The following is a 24,707-nucleotide window of genomic DNA, read 5'->3' as shown; positions in this document are numbered from 1 at the left end:
CCCGCAGGTGTTCTCTCCCTCTTTCACGTTATCCTCCCCCCCCAGCAATGAGCCACTCCAGCATGTCGACACTGTGTCCTTGCACCGGCCGGGGGGGGGGGGGGTCGGCGTGAGGCCTGGCCGCGCTCCAGAACCCGTGGGTTGGAATCGTGGGAAGAGCTTCGTGAAGTCGTGGTGCCGTTTCACCTCCGTGAGGAAGGAGGAGGAGGAGGAGGTGATGCGCCTCGTCCTACCTGGGTGAGTAATCACAGGCAGGAACTTGCAACGCCCCGCAGCGAAGCACAAGGACGCATTGTACCGGCGCAGGATGATGGCCACGTGTGAGGAAACGAACCGAACCAGAACCCACCGTCTCTGCAAAGGGGGCACTTGTTTAATTAACTCCACCATGAATCATTGGGGGAGGAGGGGGGGGGGCGCTGCGGGGGCTGCTGCTGATCACTTGTTTCCACAGATGTGTTCAATCTCCACTGGGTGCGTGCGTGCGTAGCCTGGCACCCGGCACAGCCGTTTATTGTACCGCGTTACTCCACATGTCATCTAAGGCAGAGCGGAGCGAGCCCGAGGGCCGCGGAGACCTCCGTCCCTCAAACGCAGGCGCGTCGGCCCGCGTGTGTTTCTTGGACGCGGCGCGCGAACCGCCATCCGCGAAGCATAACACGCTACTGCTCCCGTGCTCCCTGCTTGTGTTTGAACTAGTCCAATGTGGTCTCCCCCCCCCCCCTCGCTGTCTCCCCCCTCTCTCTCTTTGCGTCTCGCTGCGCGTTAGGCGGCGCGTAAAAGCGGAGAAAGGTCAACGTCAAGCTGCCGTTTATTTTAAATTGATTTTTTTTTTTCATACGTTCGCCCTCGGAGCTTTCATGCTCCTTGGAAAGCGTTCAATCAGGGCACCGGGACACCGCTCACGGGTTCACTGCACCCTCCGTGACTCGAGGACACCACCTGATGGCCGAGGAGCGGAACCGCGTCCACGCCGCAGCGCGTCCTCAGGCGGCACCGACCCGCCGGGACACTTCAGCTTTGATGTGACCTGAATGAAGCTGTTGGGCCTCACAAACAGATGTGTGTGTTCATTCATTAATAACTGTGAAATGAATAAAGGAGACATCAGACCGCCTTTAGAATCCTCAACAACGTCCTAATCTCGCCCCTCCGATGATTCCTCGACCGACGGCCAACTTTAAGCCTGGGCTTTGACAAAAAGAGAGCAAATAAAAGTAATGAGCAGGGTGATATGAAGGGAAACAAAGAACGAGATTAAAGGTCTTTGAGGCCGGTGTTTGATTTAATCTCCACCAGATTCTTCTCCCAGAAGGAAGCGATTCGGCTGATCTTGATTCGCAGAAGAGACTTGGAGTGGTTTGCCGGTGTCGCTTTATTAAAGAGGAGAATGGAACACCAGTGATTCACTTTTTAGAATTAAGCTATGAGTTGTGAAGAACAAACCAAAGTAATATTTAGAACCAATATCTACATCTACTGTCTCGACGATGTTGGTGACAAACCTTCTTTCCTGATTATTGAACAATTGTTGCAGCAACGTGAGAATTGAGAAACGTTCTTAGCGGCCCATCAACTTTTACTACTGGAGTGCGAAACACGAGCATTCCGCTGTGCGCCACTGGAGGAGTTACTGCGATGAACTTAAAACTCAAAAGTCAAAGCAATGTCAGATGAGGACATCTAAAAAAGAACAGAACAGAAAAAAACAGCCAACCAGATGTTTTCATGACCTGGCAACCCAAAAGAATTTATTTTTCAAAAGAGTAAATCAATATCTTTGGACAGAAGCTTCACATAGAAAGATGAGTCGAGCAATGCCATGTTGGAAGCTGGACCTGGGGCCTGCCTAGCATAGCTTAGCCTAGCTTAGCATAAAGACACATGTCTCTGCATGGAGATGGACCTCCTCGCTTTATCTTGATGTCCACCGTCTAATCTATTTGCTGCACGTTCCAGATTTTAGGACGGATGCGACAACGTCCCCAGCTACGGTATGCATCTCTTTAGTCTGAGGACACGGTGACCCCCCCGCCCCCTCCCCTCCTGACACGGACGAGGTGAGACGTAGAATGAGATGCGATAAATTGCAAAGTGTTGCTCGGAGAGAGAGTGTGTTGTTTTGTGCGTTCCTGCACGTCACGTTCGCTTTAACATTCCTCTTTCTGTCTTCAAACACTATTCTGTTTTTTTTTCTCCCCCCACAAACGGGGGGGGGTGGGGCGAGGTGGGAGGCCGCAGCAGGCCTTGATTTACTGGACAGAAAGGTGGCCGCCGCACACGGAAGTGATGGAGCTGCTGCGCGAAGGAGGAACGAAGAGCGTCCGTCAGCAGAGCCGTGCCTTGGTGGAGGTCCCGGTGACCTGGACCTCCACCAAGCCGCCGCGCCAGCGCAGGCAACGCGATACTTAAATCATGCATAATTAGCTCCTTCCCTTTGCTTAATAACAGATGAAGATAAATGGATTCTGAGAATGTTCCAAATGGAAATAGTGGGTTTGGAATTAAAAAGCTAACAAATGTCCTACAAGGTCATGTTCTCTCTTTCTCTTGCTGAGAATACTGACAACACACTTTCATTTAAGTGAAGTTTTAAGTGCAGGATCACTAAAGCAAAGCAACTGAATACAGGAAACTCTCACAAACAGACTTGGTGATTTTCTTTATCACAGTAAATCTCACATAGAATATTCACACGGGCCAAAGGTGCATCCTTCTGCTTCTGCAGGACTTTCCTCTCTCCAGAGAGTCTGATCAGCTGAACTTCTCCAGGGCGCTCTCAAGGGTCTTCAGGTCTTCCCTCACCTGGCTCAGGCTGATCTGGATCTTGCCGGGCCGATCCAGAACCTCCACGCTGCAGGTGAAGGGGTCGTAGCGAACGGCAAAGGGGCGCTTGATGGTTGCAGAGTATCTCCTGTGGACGTGAACGAACGCACCGGCACACAGGAGTGTGACAAATATGAAGAGAAAACATCATTTAAGGATAATTTCCCAAAGTACGCTGCAGCCACTACGTGAAGCACCACATGAAACCAGAACCTCTCCGTTGATTGACAACCATTCGCATCACACAACAGCAATCGGAAGGTTTTATTCAATCATACGAGTCATATACTCATTTTAATTTTAATTATAACATCAAACGGGGGAGACAACACTCATGGATGACAGAAGTGACGGGTGGAGACCTCATCTTGGTCTTGGCGTCCTCGAAGCTCTCCGAGACGAAGTAAACGGGCTGGTAGGTCTGGTCCTGGTACGGCTGCGTCGCCGTCTCCTCGGGGTCGAACGGCTTGTACTCCGGCTCGTTCGACAGGGCGTACTGCGCAGAGGGCAGGGGGGGGGTCAAAGGTCACGTTCCGAAGTTGCACAGGGAGACATTTGCGGCTGTGAAGGCGCGAGGACGCACTGACCACGAGCTCCCCGTAGGACGACAGGAGTCCGGCGCCGTAGGCCTTCACCGCCCCGTTCTGCTTGCAGAGGCCGAACTCCACCGTGAACCAATACAACTGACGAGGGAGAAGACAGGAGGGAGGGGCTTTTTTTAATCTAGGCCGCTAGGTGGCAGTGAACGCTCGGATGAAGACGGGTTTGTATCGAGGTGAGGTCCAGAAGAAGTCAAACAAAACACAAATTAAAAGTGCGAAAAAGTTGCCAGAGTGAAGACAAAATGTAGAAACCTACCGTCGAGAGCTTCTCAATGTCTTCATCTGAAGCTCCGAGCGAGGCCAGCCCGATCTCCTGAAATGGATCAAGGGAAATAGAAGCAAAAGGTTCGAACCCCCCACCCCCCCCCACCCCACCCCGGGCGGCGTCACGCGGTGCGACCTCGCGCCACGCGGTTTTACCTGGGAGAACTGCGCAAACTCTTTGTCCGCCAGCATGGGGATGTGGCCCAGGAGCTCGTGGCAGCAGTCTCTGTCGGAGCGGGTCAAATAAATGAGTGAATGACTGCGTGAATGACTGCGTGAATGACTGCGTGAATGACTGAGTGAGTGGATGCGGCCTGACGCGGTGACTCACGGCTCGGGGGAGTGCATGGGCGCAGAGGAGTGGCGGATGTACTGCGTGCACTGAAACACCCTGAAGGCCAGACTGCACAGGAAGTCTCTGGCCGACAGCAGGCCGGCGACCGGACGCAGCTGGAAGCCGGTTTTGTCTGAAAAGCAGCAGAACAAAAACGGGTCAAAACACAAATTCTACCGTTCTTTACCACGGTCCCGCTCACCTTTGAGGAAGGCGGACACCTCCCTGAGCTGAGGGATGCGGTCCTCTCCGTAGCCGGCCTCCTCCTCCAGCTGCTGCAGCCCGTCCAGGAACTGTCTGCAGGCCAGACCGGGATAGATGCCCCTCAGCTGCCGGTAGACGTGCCTCCTTTTCGCAACACAAGGGATCACGCACACGCCATTACGCACGAGAGCAACCCCCCCCAACCCCCCCCCCCCGCGCTTTCCAAATGTACGTCTCACCATGTGGACACTTCCTCCGCCGCGTACTCCACGGTGGGCAGCGGCTCCCCCCTGTGACCGAGACATGTCGGCGTGAGGAGAGAACGTGCGACAGCGGGTGTGCGCGCGTGGAGGCGCTTGACTCACTGTTTGTACGTGGAGGCGAGCTCCGAGATGAACGCCCGTCTTTTTCTGTACTCTGGGTCGCTGTGTCCCTGGGGGGGGGGGCAAAACGAGAGAGAGACGTGGCGTTAGTAGAAATAGGCCTGGCGTGTCATTAAGAACCTGAGATTCTGTGGCGGGTGTATAAAGGGTCTCACTGGATGATCCTGGTCCATCTCTGGGTCAAATTTGGTTATTAACATGTTGCACCTGTCGAGGTCTTTTATCTGTCGGGGGAACCATGGAACTGTGATGGTGACGAGGGGCAAAAGATGTCATTTATGCTTTTGTCATATGAAAAGGACCAGTAATTGGTTTAACTGTTCAATGAGCTCCTATCTGATAAATTAAAAAATTTAAAAAAGATGAAATCGGGTACCCATTTCCTCTGGAACGGAGCGCACGTCGTCGACCACCCTCTTCAGTGAGTTGATGAAGACGTCCAGGTCGGCGCTGTGCACCTCGCACTTCATGAAGAACTCCAGGTCAGCGGCGCCGTTCTTCGTCTTCCTCCCCGGGCGGCTCTCGATGTGCAGAAGTTTGGCCTCGAACGTCTGGGACCCGAGTTCAACGCACCTTTTAACTCCAGGTGATGAATACCTCACTTTAAGAGACTCGAACGTCATGTTATTTAATGCTTGTTTAAAGCTTTGTTTGCACCAGTAATGGTTGCATGTATGTCATATTTATGATGAAAATAAAAATAAACGATGTTACTATTGCGAGCAGGAATCATATCAAGCAGTGTGCATTAGTGGAAAGTAACTAAGCATTTACTGAAGTGGGCCTTTTTGCTACAATTTCAAATTGTAGCATTCCAGTCATATTTCACATAAACACATGACATAAACGTAGGATTTTGGCTTTTCGATGTACAGAATAATAATAATCGGTCATTATTTTTGAACAGCCGAACCGTACCTCGAATATTTTCCCGGTTTTGAAGAATCCCGCGTGTTTCTCCCCGCCGAGCGCGAACAGGACGTTGATCGCGACCCGCCCGTCCTTCTCCTCGAACACGAGCCCGTCCGCGCGGCGGGAGGGCCCCGGGGAGCCCGCGGAGCCGCTGCCGCGCTCCCGCCGGGCGTCCTCGATCAGGCTCTGCTTCCTCCCGGCGAACGGTGCCGCCTGCGCCCCGCTCTCCGTCTTCATGGCTCCGCCGCTGGTTCTCCTTTCGGGGTTTCGGGGACACGGAGCCGAATTGGATGCGCGCCGCCACCGGCACCTGTGCGCGCTTAAGTAGCCCGTCACCGGGGGGGGGGGGGGGGGGGGCTCCATGGAGACGAGTTACGTCATGATTAATTATGTCTCTTTATGGGGCTAAAAACAAGAGGGGGGGGAGGAAGACACTTAGACCACTTAAAAAATGAATCACAGAGGCATCCAAGAGACGGAGGATATTGATTATGTTATGGTCTTATTTATGAGGGTAGTAATGCGGGCACAATAACATGAATATTTTTTATGACCGAGTTTATTTCTTTCCTCAATTCATTAAAAATATAATTTAATTCTATAAAACATATTCAGTTTCAATACATTTTGAGTATATTCAAATAATATGTATTATTTTATGTTTTGACCCCCTCAAACCCGGCAAGTGTCAGGTCGCACAGTCTGAGCAAATTAACAGAAGAAAGCTATTAAGAAATATATAAAAACGTTATTATAGTCTAAAAAAAATAGTCTTTTATTTTTTTTAAATTATTTTTTCTTTTATTGTGGGACCAAAACTAAATGAGCCATTTTATTTTACATAAGCTGTTAATTTGAAAAGTTTGTCCGGAAATTTGCATTTTCTCAAACAAATCTTCACAAGCAAGAAACTTTTATTTTGAAGTGCAGAGCGGTTAACAGGATATTACAGGTGAAACTCGAAAAATTAGAATATCATGCAAAAGCTCTAAAATATTGATTAAAGGAGCTACTTTCAACTTATAGGTTGGCTCGTATTCTTTTCATGTCAGATCAACTAAGTTGAGACTATATGATAACTCTTCCATATATATATATATATATATATATATATATATATATATATATATATATATATATACGAGAGCTAATGCTAGTGTCTTATTAGTTGTTAGTGGTGCATTTGCACGTGAAATGAATCATGTGCCAGCTGTGCAAAATGTTAGGATTTAATTCTTCTCAAAAAACTAGATTATGTCAGTTTTTTATTTTTGGAAAACTATGCTAGGAATCGTTTTTTAACGAACAATTTTTTTTTTGACAAACTATAGTAGGGCTTTTAAAAAATGATTCATTATATATACATATATATAATGAATCATTTTTTTAGAAACGCTATTCTAGGACTTATACAAACTATAGTATGAGTTTTTATAGCTACCGCCTTAGACGCCTTATTTGTCATTGACCCATATGGATGATATATTTTTAATAATATAAGACCCTGAATCTAACTGTCATTCATTATTTGTTCTAGCAGCTACTAATTACTTATAGTTCTTTGATAACACATTAATAGACTTTTTTTTTTGTCCCACACATAATTCTGCAAGGATACTGTACAATACTATTAAACTACTATTAAAGTATTTAGAATACGAGGAGCTACCGGTAAAGAGAGGGAAGAAAAATGTTTATTGTTTCATCAAAATATTTCATACATACATAAGTCTAACCTATAAAATGATCAATATGCTGTTTGAAATGCACAGAAGAAAATGATCGCCTCTGCGGTTTTTGCATCTTATTGCACATAAATTGTGATAAATATCGGTAGGATAATAATCCCTGAACACCAGTGATCAGTGATTATTATTATTATTATCCTACAGATGTGTTACTGTAATAAATTCATTATCTATTTGTTTTAACACAAAGAAAAAGAAGACGAGCACGATCAGAAACGACGTCTTATTGAACACACAGAGATTCTCAGATCACATTCACACTTAATCCAGTTTCTTCAGGGCTTCGCACAGTTTATCCATCTCGCCTGAAACAAGAGAAAAAAAAACATCAATATTCACACTAGAGAAATAAATAACCTAAAGCTGTTCTATAATTATTACATTATTTTATTTCTTTACCGTGTTATAAAGTGGCGACTTTTCCCCACACGGAGCAAAGCGTGTTTTTCATTGTGCTGTTAGTGTGTTGTGTTGGTTTTATCTTCAGTTTACTAACAATCTGGTATATTCTTTTGTTAAGAGATTCTTGATAGAAACGCGCCCCCTGACCCCCCCCCCCCCCCCCAAGCGTGACTCTGCGATAATGAGGTCCACTCACTGTTGATGCTGTCGGCCAGTTTGCGGAGCTGCTGGTTGTTGTCCAGCACCTCGATGCTCTGGGTGTAGGCGTTGTAGCGCACCGTGAAGGGCCTCGGGATGGTGGCCGCAAATTTCCTGTGAGCGGACGGAATCTTTATATTCCACTTCATCCTCCTGTGTCTGTGTGTGTGTGTGTCTGTGTGCGCAGGAGCGCCTCAAACCCTTATGGCCATTCCCCTCACCTCACTCTCTCTTTGGCGTCCTCGAAGCTGTCTGCCACAAAGTAGACGGGCTGGTACTCTGTGATGGGGTACTTCTGGAGGCTGGTCTTGGCGGGGTCAAAGGGCAGGATCTTGGGCTGGTCCGACAGGCAGTACTGAAAATGGAGAGGCGGAGCGTCACCGCAGCGGGCTGCGTAGAGTGTCCCCCCCCCCCCTCCCCCTCCCCCTCCCCCACCGCGCCTCTTACCTGCAGCTCGCCAAACGATGACAGCAAGCCGGCGCCGAACGCTTTGACCTCGGAGCCCTGCTTGCACAGGCCGAACTCCACGGTGAACCAGTAGACCTGAGGGTTATCAGGCGTGACGTCAGTTCAACAAATCGCTTCAACAACAACAACAACAACAACAACAAAGAGTTAACCAGCTGCATGACACTCGCAGCACTCACAGTGGCGAGTTTCTCGATGAACTCATCGGGGGCGGCGAGGGAGGCCAGACCGATTTCCTACACGCCGTAAAACGAACCAAGCAGAAGGATTACAAGCGTTTCACAGGTCTGTGTGTTCAACTCTGTGGATCCTCTTCGTGTCAGAGGCCGAATGACCGCTACGGAGAGGATGCGCTTCCATTGAAACACGGAACGTGGCGCCTCTGGCTCGGTTACCTGGGAGAATTGAGCGAAACTGGAGTCGGCGAACAGAGGAACGTGTCCCAGGAGCTCGTGGCAGACGTCCCTGCATCAGGAAACCAAAACCACTATTTAAAATCAATCCTTCCTTTTTACAGGTGGGGGGGTTGGGGGGAAGGGGGCGAGGGGGGGGGGCACTCACGGCTCAGGCGTGTACGTGGGCTTGGAGCCGTGGCGGATGTACTGCGTGGAATGAAAGACGCGGAAGGCGAGCCCGGCCAGGAAGTCGCGGGACGAGAGCAGGCCGGCCACCGGGCGGAGCCGGAAGCCCGTGCACGCTGCAGGGAGGGAGGGGGGGGGAGAGGGACAGGTTTAGACACGAGCCAGTAAGACACACACACACATTGCGGCGAGCCACTCACACTGCAGGAAGCGGGACACGTCCTCCAGCTGCGGGATGTTGTCCTGCCTGTAGCCGCAGTACTGCTCCAGCAGGGGGAAGACGCGGTTGTGCTCGCGGCAGGCGTGGGTCGGGTACAGCGTCTTCAGCTCCTTGAACACCGTCCCCCACGTGGCCTTCTCCTCCGCCGTGTACTCCACCCGAGGGATGACCTGGCCGCTGGGGGGGGGGCGAGAAGTTGTCCATTTACTTACATGCAACCCCCCCCCCCGGGGGTTTGGAGCTCTGTGCAGTGCAACGTGGGTGGAACTTTTCAAATGTGCACATGAACTAAAAAGGTGTAGTTACTGTCTGTAGTTGTAGGCGATGTCGGCAAACTCCTTCCTGCGGGCTCTGTACACTGCATCTGTGAAGCCCTACACACACGCACACACGCACACACACACACACACGCACACACACACGCACAAAGAGGAAGGCCGTGTTAGATCTCATGGTCGCAGCCCGGCCACTCGCAGCTAAATCAAAGAGTGGAAGTCCTGCGCTGAGGCGAAGCCCCCGTGGCCTTTGGCAGCGTTACGCACTCGGCCTGTAATAAGAGCGCGCAAATACATGTGCAAATGAAGCCTTTGTAGAGGGGTTTTCAGCTTACGATGAATGCATTTCGCTTAAATGGCGGCGGCAAAAGGGAGCAATTATCTATAATTATAGGGGCTCCAGTGAAAGCAATGGCATCAATTTGTGCGTCCAGGTAGTTTTGCATTAGAATGGGCGGCAGAGTGCGGCCTGTCATCTCGGCAGCCCCTTCTTTCATGAGACCCGTGGGCGGACACACACACACACACACACACACAGACACACAGTGATGGATGAGTCAGTCCGTACCGGGTGATCAGAATCCAGCTCGGAGCCATAACTGAGGATCTGGTTGGCGAAGCGGTCCAGGTCCTGGATGTCGTTGGGGAACCACGGCACTGAGGAAACGGCCACACTTTATGTTTTAATCCAACATGTAAACACGCCACAAAGCACTGAGATATTCTGATATTTTTACATTTTCACGCCCGATAAGTCTGACGACGTTTTAGTCTCTTAAGACTTTAAGCCTGTGTCTTTTCAGACGTTAATTGTTGGCTGCAGCCTGAATTTCGTGTTTTTTTTTTTCCACATTAAATGAGGATTTGTGTCTTTGCAGCGCTGTGGCATTTGGACACTCTGCAGAACAGTCATCGGGTGTCATCGGCTGGTTCATCTGGATTTATGACACTCAAAGACACTGGGGGCCCCATCATTAATCTGCATTTGTGCGGCGTGGTCCAGCCCCAGGGCCCCCCCCCCCCCCCCCCCCCCCCCTCCCCTCCTCCCGCCCAAGGAGACAATACGTCTCCTCGATAAACAGGCACTCTCCAAAAACAGGCCACAGATATCCCCTCGTCCACTTGACCCTGACCCTGTCCCCCCCCCCCCCTCCCCCCTCGCCGAGGTCAAAGGAGGATCCATGGTGGCCCTGTCTGTCTCCGCCTGCCGTGACCCCGTCGTGTCCCCCGTGCCCCGCGTTGGCCCGGGACGCCGCACACAGAGACCCTCTGTTCCCCCGCCGGGCCTGTTGGTCCTCAGCGGCTAAACTAATGTCATTCTGGAAACCACTAATAAAGGAGTCTGGATGCGGCCGAGGGGCCATCAGTCATTAACGGGGTCTGACTGGAGGCTCCTTAAGGCCCCCCCCCCCCCCCCCCCCGGCCCACAACGCAGCGGCGCCGCATTGATGCATTGGTTTGGCCGTGCTAGCTCGCTGTCACTAGACCGCGTTGTCATTGACAACTGTCCCTGGTCCCCAACTCTCGCCACTTTGCTTCCACGGCCCCCTTTCGTTTTTTTTTTTTTAAATAACGCTGTCATGTGTGTCTCGGCTCTCTTTGACCCCCCCCCCCCCGATCCCCTCGCGCCCACTGACCCGTGTCCTTCTGTTTGTTGCGCGTCAGCTCGTGCACGTGGCCGCTGATCTGCGTGCGCAGGCCGTCGATGACCTCGTCCAGGGCCTGGGAGCAGGAGGCGTCCACGTTGATGAAGAACTCGAACTGGTCGCTGTTCATGCGCGACGGACGCGACTCGATGTGAGTCAGGTTGATGCCTTTCTCCTGAGGACCAGCACAGGAGGCAGCGGGTGAGACATTTCAATGTGGTGGAGGCAAAGGTCTCACCGGATCACAGGATGGCGCCACTGCCTCTATTCCACCACTAGGTGGCGCCGCGGTGCTACTGTCGGGCTTCGTGGAGCCTTTTTTTCCGCTCCTTTTCTCTCCTTCAGCATGAACTCCAAACCACCGGGATGTTTCCTGGTGCTCCGATACGTCGGAGAGCCCCCCCCGGCTCGGGCTGGAATGCACCGCTCATTTTATTTGGCACCATTTAAAAAGTTGTGTTTTTGTTCGTGTGACCTTGGGGAGGCGAGAGGGAGGATGCGGTTCTCTGACTTCCATAGGCTACGGGGGAAGAGGAGGGCGGGCTCAGCGGGTCCCATCTGGATCCTGTTGTATATTGTGTAACAGCTTATTTTAAAGACCATGTGGTCTCCCCAGGGGGGAGGGGGGGGCTGCAGGTCTACACCTACAACTCTCTTCCCCCTTGTTGGGCAGTTATTCGTACGCTGTCAGCAGATCTGCTGCTGCCGCTTTTTTTCCTCATATCAGATCAGGAAAACAATAAAAATATGATTTTGCCTCTAAATCAGCATCTTATTTTTTACATTTACTGCATTTAGCGGCAACGAACAGAATGATGTTTAATTCTTATGGGATTTGTTTGCCAGAGCTGAAAAGGCTCGATGCTGGTGCTCAGTGGGAAACACTGGTAACATGACTGTGTGGCCCGGTCCAGCTTAACATGGTCAACCCTAAATCCTAAACCGAGTCACATCTCTGTACCCCTCCGAGCCGCCCCCCCCCCCACCCCACCTCCCCACATCACTAAGGGACATTTACCCCACCCGGTCAAGGCCGGGCCCTCGGCGCCCGACTCGTCACATGAAAGCCTCGCTGCCGAGGTCACATGGGCCGGAGTCCCGGGCGGATAAACTCCAGTGTGTGTGTGTGTGGGTGAGGGAGGGGGAGGGGGAGGGGGAGGGGGGGTTAACGTGGCGACTGGAATATGGAGATTAGACCTTCACAGGTTGAGGGAACGGGACGAACGCGTGACGAGACGCGGCGGCTCGGCTCAGAGCCGACAGGCGGAGACGTCCCGGGGGGGGGGGGGCTTCTAAGGGGACTCGTCGCGTGATAAGTTGCTGCAGGAGAAAAATGTGTGTGTGTGGGTGGGGGCGGGGGGGGGGGGGGGGGGGGGGGGGTGGGGGGTATATTGGAAGTCAAGGCTGTAAAGAAGAGGAGATGTGGGGGTGGAGCAGGGGGAGGATCGGGAAGGTGGCAGCTCATAGGTCCACAGGGGATCCTGATGTGTTTACTGCAGCACATACTTGATATTGAACAGAGTCAAACCCCCCCCCCCCCCCCCCCCCCCGAATCTCAGGGTTGATGAAAATGAGATGTCTCTCCCGTGTTTGCTCGGAGCCTCCACGCAGTCACGTACACGCTGGCAAACACGCGCCGGGGTTTTGTTTACTGTTAATTAGTAACTTTGGGATCATGTATTACCTATAAAAAAAGTTTCACCATTCGCTGTAAGCGCCGCCTGTGATTTATGTTCTCTGTCTGAAAGGTATCGTCAGAAGGTTTGATATCACTGATGAATGATTTTTACCTCTGAAAACACACGTATGGTCCGGTATGTACACAATAATTCACCCATCGCATGCAGAGAGGTTGCTTCTGCGGATCAAAGAGTCTCTCGCCGTGTTTGCACACGACTGATACGCAAACAGGGGGCTGCAGATAAGCGCCGCCCGTGGGTCAGAAGGAGAAGGAGGCTTTACCTCGAAGAGCCGCAGGCCCTTGGCCAAAGCCCCGACCCCTTCCTTTAGGGAGAAGATGCAGGAGATCACCTCGGACTTCTTGCTGGTCTCCTCTTCCAGGTACATGGAGCCCCTCCTCCTCCGCTGGGGGGGGAGAAGAGACACAGAGACGACTCAGGGCCTTTTTAATGTGGGGCTTCACGGGGTTGTTGTTACACAAGCAGGGTCAAGTGGAAGCAACCCCCCCCCCCCCAACAGCAGGAGCCAATCACAGAGGGGGAGTGTTTGTTCTCACTGTTCATACTTTGTCCCAAATTGTTTTATGAAACAAAGTCTGGCAGCAGAACGAGAGTCTACTCACCCACAAGAACACTTTCAAAACGCCCCCTTTTTTAAAAATCAATGTCAGGTTTTCATACACATTCTTTTGGGCTTTTTTTTGATGATTCATTGTGACGTTATTCTGTGTTTAAGCGCAGCCACAAGTGCGTGAAATGTGGCCGTTAGGGGCAGTGACCCTCCGCTGTCAAGGTGACTGACTTTAGGGCTCGAAGGCTTTACGCCTTGTAACCTCTTGATCCATGTGATGGGAGGGGGGTAAAGCATAATTTAACTAAATTATGAATTGTAAAGATATGAATGTGGATTTTTTTCCAATTTCAACTCTATATGTGACCTGATGACACGTATGTATGTATATATCTATATATATCTATATATATATATATGTATGTGTGTGTGTATGTGTGTGTATGTGTGTGTGTGTTTCATAACTAGCGTGCACTAAAGCCAATCGTGACTTCATGGTATTGAACATGTGCTCCACACATGTGCACAGAGAGCGGATCGGAATATCTCCCAGATGTAGAAACTCCTGCACAGTCCAGATAGACATCTTATCTGGATCTTTGCTCGAGAGAATTCTCGTCACGTTTTTAATGTTACATTCAACATTTCTATAAAGATAGTCTTGACTACACAGGATTTTCTTTTACTGAAATTTTTTTGGATGTACGATGTTTAAAACAAAAACACCCCAATGTGATGTCTTAACATAGCTTGCTCCATACCACTAAAACACCAGATATCAATCCCTCATGTTAGATTAGCTGGAACAAGGTTTGACAGTCGTTCTTGTTGATGAATAAAGCTCTGTAACATCACACACATGATCAACTTATTTTTTTAAACCTACCTACATAGCTTATTTGTCATTTTAGTTTTTACAAAGCTTTGACCTCGCCTATGATCCGTTTCTCAGCTGTTTTTTTGTTTGTTTTTGTTCTTCCCTGCGTTCACTACGACCCCCCCACTCCCCGCTTTGTGTTCTCCACCAGGAACATTCCATAAGCTGCTCCATCACCACTGTTCCCTGATCTAAATCACTGAATCAGCCTCCCCCCCCCCCCCTCCCCCTCTCTCTCCCTCTCTCTCTCTCTCCCTCTCTCTCTCTCTCCTTAAAATGACCCTTTGGTCCCAGAAGAAGAAGACAGATACGCTGCAGGCTTAGAGGTATTACAGGTGTTACAGGTATCCTTCATAACGCGTCATAGCAGGTCTTTATTACCCCGGTGTCCGGCTCCTCGGGCCCGTGGTCTCCGTTCACTCTCTTGTACGCGGCGTCCATCCTCTCGCTCTTCTTCAGGTGAACAACCTCTGCGCCGCGGTGGAGCTTCACTGACCCTCCTGTGCGCCGCCCCTGCCTATAAAAACCCGACGGCCCACGTGACAACCCCCCCCCCCCACCGCCTCCTCGTGCATCGGTATGTCACGGGACAGCTGTTGTTCCACATCTGGTTCTCGTTGTCCGGTGGGCGTGTCGTGTAACTTTTCTGTTTTTATTTATTCGTTGTATTGACTTTTTGGCGGAACAGAGGCTCACGTGACTATTACCCCCCCCCCCCCCCGCCCCCCCACTGTAGCCTCGGTGGGATATCTACATGTAACATATTCTATTAAATCCCATTAACTTTTCAAGCAACACTAAAGGTTTTTGACTGGCTGGTGGCGCTACAAGAAACGACGCAATGACGTAATGACGTCGTCTACGCGCTGATGCAGCTAGCAGCTGATTGGTCGGATGGGGCGTTTAATGAACGCAGGTAGGTCTGTTAGCAAAATATATCCCATTTATTTAAGTTTCTAATATTTATTGTGTTAAATCCAAGTTCAACCCTGTCAAGTTCACACCCTGAAGAACTACACACCCTGAGGAACTACACACCCTGAAGAACTACACACCCTGAGGAACTACACACCCTGAAGAACTACACACCCTGAAGAACTAAACACCCTGAGGAACTACACACCCTGAGGAACTACACACCCTGAAGAACTACACACCCTGAGGAACTACACACCCTGAGGAACTACACACCCTGAGGAACTACACACCCTGAAGAACTACACACCCTGAAGAACTACACACCCTGAGGAACTACACACCCTGAAGAACTACACACCCTGAGGAACTACACACCCTGAAGAACTACACACCCTGAGGAACTACACACCCTGAGGAACTACACACCCTGAAGAACTACACACCCTGAGGAACTACACACCCTGAGGAACTACACACCCTGAAGAACTACACACCCTGAGGAACTACACACCCTGAAGAACTACACACCCTGAGGAACTACACACCCTGAAGAACTACACACCCTGAGGAACTACACACCCTGAAGAACTACACACCCTGAGGAACTACACACCCTGAAGAACTACACACCCTGAGGAACTACACACCCTGAAGAACTACACACCCTGAAGAACTACACACCCTGAGGAACTACACACCCTGAGGAACTACACACCCTGAAGAACTACACACCCTGAGGAACTACACACCCTGAGGAACTACACACCCTGAAGAACTACACACCCTGAGGAACTACACACCCTGAAGAACTACACACCCTGAAGAACTACACACCCTGAGGAACTACACACCCTGAGGAACTACACACCCTGAGGAACTACACACCCTGAAGAACTACACACCCTGAGGAACTACACACCCTGAAGAACTACACACCCTGAGGAACTACACACCCTGAAGAACTACACACCCTGAGGAACTACACACCCTGAAGAACTACACACCCTGAGGAACTACACACCCTGAAGAACTACACACCCTGAGGAACTACACACCCTGAGGAACTACACACCCTGAAGAACTACACACCCTGAGGAACTACACACCCTGAAGAACTACACACCCTGAGGAACTACACACCCTGAGGAACTACACACCCTGAAGAACTACACACCCTGAGGAACTACACACCCTGAAGAACTACACACCCTGAAGAACTACACACCCTGAAGAACTACACACCCTGAGGAACTACACACCCTGAGGAACTACACACCCTGAGGAACTACACACCCTGAGGAACTACACACCCTGAAGAACTACACACCCTGAGGAACTACACACCCTGAGGAACTACACACCCTGAGGAACTACACACCCCGAAGAACTACACACCCTGAGGAACTACACACCCCGAGGAACTACACACCCTGAAGAACTACACACCCTGAGGAACTACACACCCTGAGGAACTACACACCCTGAGGAACTACACACCCTGAGGAACTACACACCCTGAGGAACTACACACCCTGAAGAACTACACACCCTGAGGAACTACACAGCTGCTTTACAGGTAAACAAACTCATTCTGCTGATTTAAGGAACCCAAAAGACATCATACAAGTTTTAAAATGGAATTGCCTATTTTCTTACATAAGGAAATAATAATAATAATAATAATAATAGAGAACGTTAGACAGGAGACTGAGGTCTGTATGATCCGCAAAGTATAATTAATAATACCGCGTGTCTTTGATACTTCCTTCGTACGTCATGTGACGAGAGACGCCGCGCTTGTTACGTTTGGCTTGTCTTGTGTAAAAGTGGTCGTGAGGCTGTAATAACTCAGGAAGCCCCCCTTCCTGCAGCCATCTACCTGCTCAGGTGTGGAACCTGGTGACAAATCATGTGTCAAACAAACAGAATTTAACGGGGCCACAGGGGGGGCCACAGGGGGGCAGTGTAGGTTTGGTAATGCTGAGAGCGCGTTAAACCTCTGAGTTGAACAGGTTCACAAGAGATGTGCTGCGTAAGAAAACCCTGCAGCCACTCAAATACACTCTTTGGGGCTGTAAATATTTGTTAGTTGTGTTTTCTTTTGTCATGTCGAGTCAAATTGGCCGGATGGAAAAATTAAACAGTTTAAACTGCAGCAGAGATCCCTTTAGATCCCTTTTTACTGGCGAAACCGGGCCGCTGGTTTTCTTCACTTTCTTCATTTCGGTTTCTAGAGACCGAGGTTGTGATGTTTAACCTTGAAGTTGATAAAAGTATATGGACGAAAATATCTACAATTTGCCCGTGAGTCTCTATTCATTGTGGACCCAGTGTCTTCAGTGCAGAAATCGGTTGGTTCCGTTACGCCGTGACAATAAGTCGTAAAAACGGAACTTCCTAGAAAGTAGTTTTCTCGATAAAAGCGCTAATAGATAATAATGATGTATATGATGTAGAATGGGGTCGATCCCCAGAAATAGACGGGAAGTAAGAGATGTGACTAATGATGGAAGTTATGAAAGTGAAGATGGAAATGTTCAGCATTTAAGGGAATGGTAAGACTGATGGAAAGGTTTTTATTAATGTGGATGAGGTGCAGATATCGAAGGTAGTAGAAAGAAAAGAGTAAAAGTGAATAACGAGATGTGATTAATCCTTCCGATTTGGTTTTTTATTTTAAGAAGTGATACACGACGAGACGAAGCCTCCTCTGCCTGTCCATAACGTCTTCCTCCTCCTCCTCCTCCTCCTCCTCCTCCTCCTCAGTCCCCTTCACAAACCACAGTCCTGGTCCCACGGAGCCCAGACCCGGTGTCTGCATCGACCGAAGCTATGAGCCAGAACATCCAGCTGCAGGCCACCTCCCACCGGATGGGACAGAACGGCCCGAGTGACCAGTGACTAAAGGTTATTCCTCCTCTTTAAGAGTGTTGAATGAAATGAACTCCTGAGGGCAAATATTCACCCGGGATGAAATTAGATGAAGAACTTTACTCACATACAAGGCCATAAAGATTGTCCATTCGGTGTAGCTTTTAATTTAGAAGAATCATAATTGCTGAAATGTCAAAAAATTTACAACAAAGAAGAGGATTATAGAGGAAATTTGATTACATCTAACATCATTTATTGGTATTGCACCTACTCAATAAAGTAAAATACACATCACAAACCTTTTTTTGATGAAAAACACAACTGTAAGATAATGCAGAAGAAGGTAGAGATCTTACTAACACATGCTCATAATGGGCCACTGTGTGTGTGTGTGTGTGTGTGTGTGTGTGTGTCCTCCTGGTCAGCTCCCCACTGCGTCATTTACTGTCTGCGTCTGCGGCCACCGACACAATTGCTCATTTATCAGGAGAAGTGGTGCAGTGTGCGTCCACCGGGGTCCGACCCGCACACTGAAGGTCCATTCTCACTCCAGCCATTAGCCAGATGCGTCGCCTCGTCGCTGCAGCTGTCCTCGCTTAAAAAAAAAAAAAAAAAAGAGTCACGATTGTGCAACTTCTTCCATAATTGTCGCAAAAAAGTGGATGTGGACTCAACTTTGGCTCGGAGCATCACTCCGCTGGATGAGCAGCGGGGGGGAGGGGGGGGGGTTGCTTAGAGACGATAATCTGTCACGAAGCCTCGAGGTTCCTAATGGTGGTTCCGTGAGACGCCGTTGACGGACATCCTGTGAATGTCGTCCACATGTGCAGCGACAGCGCGGGGGGGGGGGGGGGGGGATGGGGGCTGAGGAATCCACTCCAGCCCTCCAGCGGCATTGTGGAGGCTCTTTTCTGAGAGCGAGAGAGGAAAGGGGTTGGGGTTGGGGTGGGGGGGGGGGGGTGTAAGGAGGAGCAGAATAGAGAATTAAACTTTGAGGCTTTCGGCAGCGCTGTTGTAAAGGGGAGTGAATGAGAGCGGGGGGCCGCGCAGCCCGCCACATGGGCCGTTCTCACTCTGGATAATGGAGGCCTTTCTGGGGCCCTTAGCCCCCCACCACGTTGTCGCACGCTAGGAACGGGCCCCCGCCGCTTACAACAGACACGCTCAGACACGCTCACCCCCGCCGGGTAATTGAATTTCTACACCCGGCTCGGCTGCACGTGGGCCTGACAGCCGACCCTCCCAGGATCAACCCCCCCCCCCCCACCCGGGCCGAGGGTCCCGAGTCCGACGGGAGAGACAGAGGGATACGGACCGCCTGTCGGAGATGGGGAGCCATGACACGCGCGCGTTCACGGTCGACTCCCTTGTCAGCGTGTTAGCATTTAGCATTTAGCATCATCACAGGCCCGCCCGTGGTCATCTGGCTCCCTTTATTGGCGTCTTCTGCCCGGTGAGAGGCGTACGTTTTATTAGGGAACCGTCCCTCCGTTGATACTGTGTGGATTTAGTGTTTCTGAACACCAAAAACGTTGGAAGTTTGGGCTGCCGCCTCCGATCGGGTTCAACCAGCGACGGCATGCCGTTAAGTGTGCATCTGATAACAGAGGCATGGTGCCACCTGCACCTGGATGATGTTTTGTGTTGTCTTCCTTGTTTCCTACACATGCGGTGAAGATGGAGATTAGGTTCGAGGTCTGAGGAGGAGGAGGCGCGGGGGGGGGGGGGGGGGACGTGGTTCAGCGCCCTCGCCGGCTCTCTGACCAAACACAAAAGGTGCTTCCGCCCCGCGGCCGGCGCTCACTTTCACCTGTCAGTCAGACTTTCTCCGTCCCCCCGAGGTCCAGAGGGTGGGGGGGGGGGGCGGATCCAGGTGAGCGTCGGCTCCTCCCACAGGGCCTCCTCGTCCTCAGGGTCCAGATACTTCCGGCATTCAATGGTTTGTTATCAAAACTTTCCCATTTAGTGTTTGTACTTTAGGGTAAAACGTGAGAATGTATTGGTCGTTCTTTATGTTATAGATTATATTCATGTTTAGCGGCGCGGACGTCAATCGCCAGGTGTGCGTTCGGCCTTCTGCGCCGTCCTCGGGGTCTGTTTGTCCAGCCGTCACCTGGCAGGACGCGACGTGGTCACACGAGGCCCCCCGACACGCCGAATGCCTAAAAATCTAAAAAAAAAAAGAATCCAAAGAGGAGTTCAACAAGTGTCCTCAGAGGGAGGAACGTAAATCTCTCCACCAGCAGAGGACGACATTCACTGGGCAACCACCCACAACCCCCCCATCCCACCAGCACCACCAGCACCACCCTACTCCTCCCTCTCGGTCCCCAGCGACCGCCCCTCCCATCAATGCTATAGCCTCTCCTAATCCCCCCCACACCCGTCGTTGCCGTGGAGACGGCTCAGACGAGCAGGTGATGCATTGACAGGGAGCAGATGGTCCCCTGTGGAGGTAAGCACGGCCCAACAATGCTTCCATATTCATTGTAAAGTCTTGCTTACTCTCCGTTTCTCCCCTCCTTCAACTGCGAGTACACACACCGCTTCAATGTGGGGTGAATCCCACACACACGCACACACACACACACACACACACGCACACATGCACACACATGCACATTGATGCTGGTTCAGGTCCCGCTGATTGAAGCCGACCGCATTCTGATGGGCCGGTCCGTGCAGCGGCTGATAATGTTGTGACACTTGTGGTGAACACGGCCTCCTGTTGACAGCGGGGGGGGAGGGGGAGGAGGGGGGGGGGGGGGGAGGAGGAGGAGGAGGAGGAGGAGAGGGAGGGGAGGAGGAGGGATGCACGCGAAGCCTGACAATAGCGCTGCCTCGCCTCAGCTCTCCTCTCCGGCTCTTCCCCTTGCAGGTGTTTTCGGGGTCGCAGTGACTCGCTCCTCAAAAGAAGCTCCGCCTCCAGCCCCCACCCCCCCTCCCCCCCGCCCCCCGTCTCCCCTGGAGATGAAGTGCGGACGCCCCGCGCTCGCCGTCCCTTTCTCTCGGCTAACTCCGGAATAATCCGCCAACAATGCAGGGCTCTGAGGGCCGTGTGCAGCGATTCGCCTGGAGGCCCGACTTGTTTTCGGGCGATGCGGGTAGAGAGAGGGAGGGGTGGGGGGGAGTGGGGGGGGGCATTATGGAGATCAGCTTCTACATGTAAAACACTGCATTTATATTTTACAACTTTTTTTCCTTCTTTTTATTGAAAAAAAACAAGTGGCAAAGAAAGAGGCACAATGGAGCCCACGAAGCGCTACGCTTAGCCCTGCACACCTGGAGCACACAACGGGGGGGGGGGGGGGGGAGGAGTAAGAGTGGCACCCCCCCCTCCCCATCATCATCACCCGCACCGCAGCACCTATCAATACGAGCTGTGAGGAGTTTGGTGGGGCCTGCAGGAGGAGGGGGGGGGCTCTATTCAGGGCCCCGACCACGATAAAGACGCCCAGCGAGGAGCCAGTCGAGAGGCCGGCGCCCATAATGGAGTCACTAATAGGAGCCCATTCAGCGCCCAAAGTGTTTTCTGGAGGAGGGGGAGAAAAAAAAAAAGTTTTGGGGAAGCAACAATCACTTTGTCTGCTGCCTTGTGTATATTAAATTTATGCGCCCCCCCCCCCCCCCCCCCGCCCTGTCCCTCCACCTTTTTTTTGCTGTCTTTTTTTTTCTTTCTTTCTTTACATAGCGTCCCCCCGTGAATAGGCGACATGCCTAGTTTGGAGTCTTCCTTTCATCCTTACTTCGAAAATAAATTCAATGGTCTGTTTCTGGAGTGAGTCCTTCCTCCATCAGACGCTTCACCACAGGTGGCCAACCTTTACTCACAGTATCTTTGCGACAGCAAAAGCCGAAATGTTTTTGGGACTTTGTGCTTTATGTATTTATAGCTCCCAAGGTCTAGAAATAAATACGTCGCCCTGAAGAATAGAAACTAAAAGACTTTAAACCAATCTCTAGCCTGAAGGTTAAAGATAAAGAGCATCTTCAGACTTTTGGTCAGAATTTGGGTTGCTCTTCACCTCTGTGACCACGCTGGCTGTAAAACGTGTGATTACCTGCAAATACCCCAAAAACCACCCACAAACTGTGTTTATCTAGGACCTCGTAGCTGAAGGAAAACATTGTAATTCACAGACACAGAATGTCATGTGACAAAACCTGATACCAGCTGATCTGGATGAAGAAGAAGAAGAAGAAGATGAAGAGGCGGCATTTAGTGCGAACTTTCACCCGGGTTCTGTGAGCTCTCATTTGGAGATTTTAACAAAGTTTGTTCTGCAACAACAGCTCAAAGGTGGAGATAACTGAAACGCATGACATCGTCTGGCTGTCATTCAGGCCTCAAAGCTGCCACTGCTTTCGGCTTCTAGCAACTATATTTGTATGCAGCGCCCCCCCCACCCCCACCCCTCACCCGCCCCCCCCCTTTGGTCCTAAAGGCACCAGGGGAGCCAACCTCGTGGGTGAGCTGACTAATCTTGAAATGCTGGAACCATATTGAAAGGAGGGGAGAATGAACTGAGAAATCCTGGGACCATATTGTGCTGCGTGTCAAAGGACTTAGCTGACAGATTGATGAGATGAGGAAATAACGGAGCAGACCGGGGGGGTGGTTGGGGGGGGGGGGGGGGGTTGCGTTGCATGGCGAGCAGCGGTTGGGGTCGGGGCAGGAATTCCCGCGGGCCGCGCGGCGCAGGTCAGCGCTCTTTGATTCCGACAAAGAGCAGCACGCGGTGGGCCGGGCCGGCTCCCCCCAGAACAGCAGGAAAGCCCTTGTAATTGTGTTTTTATGTGTTCTGGGGGAGGCGATGCCAGCTTTTGTGTGCTGATGTGTGTGTGTCTTTATTTGTGTGTCTGTGGCAGTATCTTTTGCCTGTTTTGTTGTCTGATTGAGAGAAAAAAAGATCTTAAAAAGCACATTTATTGTGTCTAAACATGGACAGTAAATGTGGACAGTGGTCATTTGACAAAGTGGTAAAAGGACACTTTTTGCTGTTTTTTATTAACAACTTTTGATCAGATATCATAAACGCCGGATGGTTGTTTAGCATATACCCGACTTCCAGTTGAGGATTAATAGAGTCAACCAAACACAACCCACCGGTTTGCAGTGTTGATTCTCCAATGAAAAAAACTGCATGAACGTAACTTGAAAAGATACAACTTCTCCTCAAACAGTTTTGTCTTGAACAAAAAAACATTTGTGCCACAAAACCACTGCGATCTCCAAACCTCCACGTCCCCGTCACACAATGCATATTCCCCGCCAGTGTCTTAGCAACCTTGTATTGTGGCGTCTTGGATTACCCCCAAAAAGCAGCGCGGAGCCCCCGCGGGGCTGAACAGAGGGGGCGAGTGCTCCGGGAGGGGAGATGTCAGGCAGGAGTTGATCTCAGATGGTCCAGAGAAGCTTTGGTACACGTCTTAAGTCGGGCTTATGTGATCAGAGCTCTTTCATGTTTCCTTTCGCTTTTCATTTCTTTGTCCGTTTTTTAGAGAAATCAAATGAAGCAGATTCTTCTTTTTATATTTTATATTTTTTTTTTATTCTTGTAGCCGAGGCGGGACACAAGTTACTGTTTGGTCTGGTTGCCACGGATACACACTCGGCTCCACCCCACTTCTCCACTACCCCTTGTTAATATTACACCCAGAGCGTATTTTCCTATCCCTGCTCTTGCAAATCTTAAGCTGAAGAAGCTCAAACACAAGTCGCTCTCGAGACAATAAGCTGTGATTGCAGATCCAGATAAAGGGCAGTCCACAACCTGCACACACACACACACACACACACACACTCACACACACACACACACACACTCACACACACACACACACACACTCACTCCACTGAGCTCTGATTTGGGCAGTTGATAGGGTCCATTGTTTCCTCCAGAGCTAGCCACTATATTCCCTGTAATGTGATTAAACCCAGGAGGTTTATGCGCGCTGAACAGCCGACCAGAACCCGATCCGTGTTGAGTCTGGAGAGACCGGGCCTGAGAAGCCGTCTCTCTCTCTCTCTCTCTCTCTCTCTGTCCAGCTGCTCCCGATCTCTGTGCTCCGCGGCGCCGTTCGCTTCCTAATTGAAAGCGTCGGTTTGTCGTGGTGCACGTTTCTGTGTTTAACGTTGTTATTTCCCTGCTAGCTTTGTAGCTTGTGTGCTTTCTTCTTTCTTTTTTTTTTACTGGTGGTCCAAAGGGAAACGATATGCATGAGAAAGTCGGGTTGTAATCATTAACGGCCATGAGCTTTTAAAATACAGGACATTTTTCAGCCTCCCACAGAGCTTCCTCAGGTCCTCCCCCTATGAGTCAGTCAGCTACAAACCTGCAGGTGTATCATTGGTTCCTTTGTGCTCACTCAGGGTTTCTGTTGGGAAATGGCCGTATTTTTTGAAGATGAGTGAAGCTAAAGACTAGAGACGAGATGTTTGCTGTGGAGCTAAGAGGAGCCCCCCGGCCTCAGTGGGAACACCGAGCTTCCACAAATCAGGAGTCCAAGTATCGCCGGAGGCTTCTGGCCCGGCCGCGACACCCGGCCGCCGCGAGCCCCCGGAGGCCCGGCGGCCTCCGCCGCCCGCGCCGCGCCGACAGGGTGAGTGACCTTTAACGCCCCCACCCGGCTCCTTCCCAAACGCGCCTCTCTGCCGCCGCTGGCACCGTGCTGCCTGCTGCCTGCTGCCGCTGCCGCTGCCACCGTGCTGCCTGCTGCCTGCC

The 24,707-nt window shown here is 50.9% G+C and overlaps 2 protein-coding genes across 2 annotated transcripts; both read right to left on the bottom strand.

The window, feature by feature from the left end:
- Nucleotides 1-1,549: 1,549 nt before the first annotated feature.
- On the bottom strand, nt 1,550-5,857 carry th2 (tyrosine hydroxylase 2). The gene is made up of 12 exons (XM_037460728.2): nt 5,532-5,857; nt 4,990-5,164; nt 4,769-4,857; nt 4,596-4,663; nt 4,470-4,520; nt 4,229-4,374; nt 4,024-4,159; nt 3,849-3,918; nt 3,685-3,741; nt 3,414-3,509; nt 3,189-3,322; nt 1,550-2,914 (listed from the first exon to the last, which is right to left on the bottom strand). The coding sequence occupies exons 1-12, from the start codon at nt 5,760-5,762 to the stop codon at nt 2,755-2,757; spliced, it is 1,413 nt and encodes a 470-aa protein (XP_037316625.2). The 5' UTR covers nt 5,763-5,857; the 3' UTR covers nt 1,550-2,754.
- A 1,334-nt stretch (nt 5,858-7,191) lies between these two features.
- Nucleotides 7,192-14,715, bottom strand: pah (phenylalanine hydroxylase). The gene is made up of 13 exons (XM_037460730.2): nt 14,572-14,715; nt 13,026-13,148; nt 11,055-11,238; nt 9,986-10,074; nt 9,449-9,516; nt 9,123-9,319; nt 8,903-9,038; nt 8,737-8,806; nt 8,521-8,577; nt 8,321-8,416; nt 8,095-8,228; nt 7,872-7,987; nt 7,192-7,578 (listed from the first exon to the last, which is right to left on the bottom strand). Exons 1-13 carry the CDS (start codon nt 14,629-14,631, stop codon nt 7,535-7,537), a joined length of 1,374 nt encoding a protein of 457 aa, XP_037316627.2. The 5' UTR covers nt 14,632-14,715; the 3' UTR covers nt 7,192-7,534.
- Between the last annotated feature and the right edge of the window lie 9,992 nt (nt 14,716-24,707).

Source organism: Pungitius pungitius, chromosome 2, assembly GCF_949316345.1.
Source record: "Pungitius pungitius chromosome 2, fPunPun2.1, whole genome shotgun sequence".
NCBI classification, from domain to species: domain Eukaryota; kingdom Metazoa; phylum Chordata; class Actinopteri; order Perciformes; family Gasterosteidae; genus Pungitius; species Pungitius pungitius.
The sequence above is the reverse complement of the archived record's forward strand: the minus strand, read 5'-3'. Positions and strand labels throughout refer to the sequence as shown.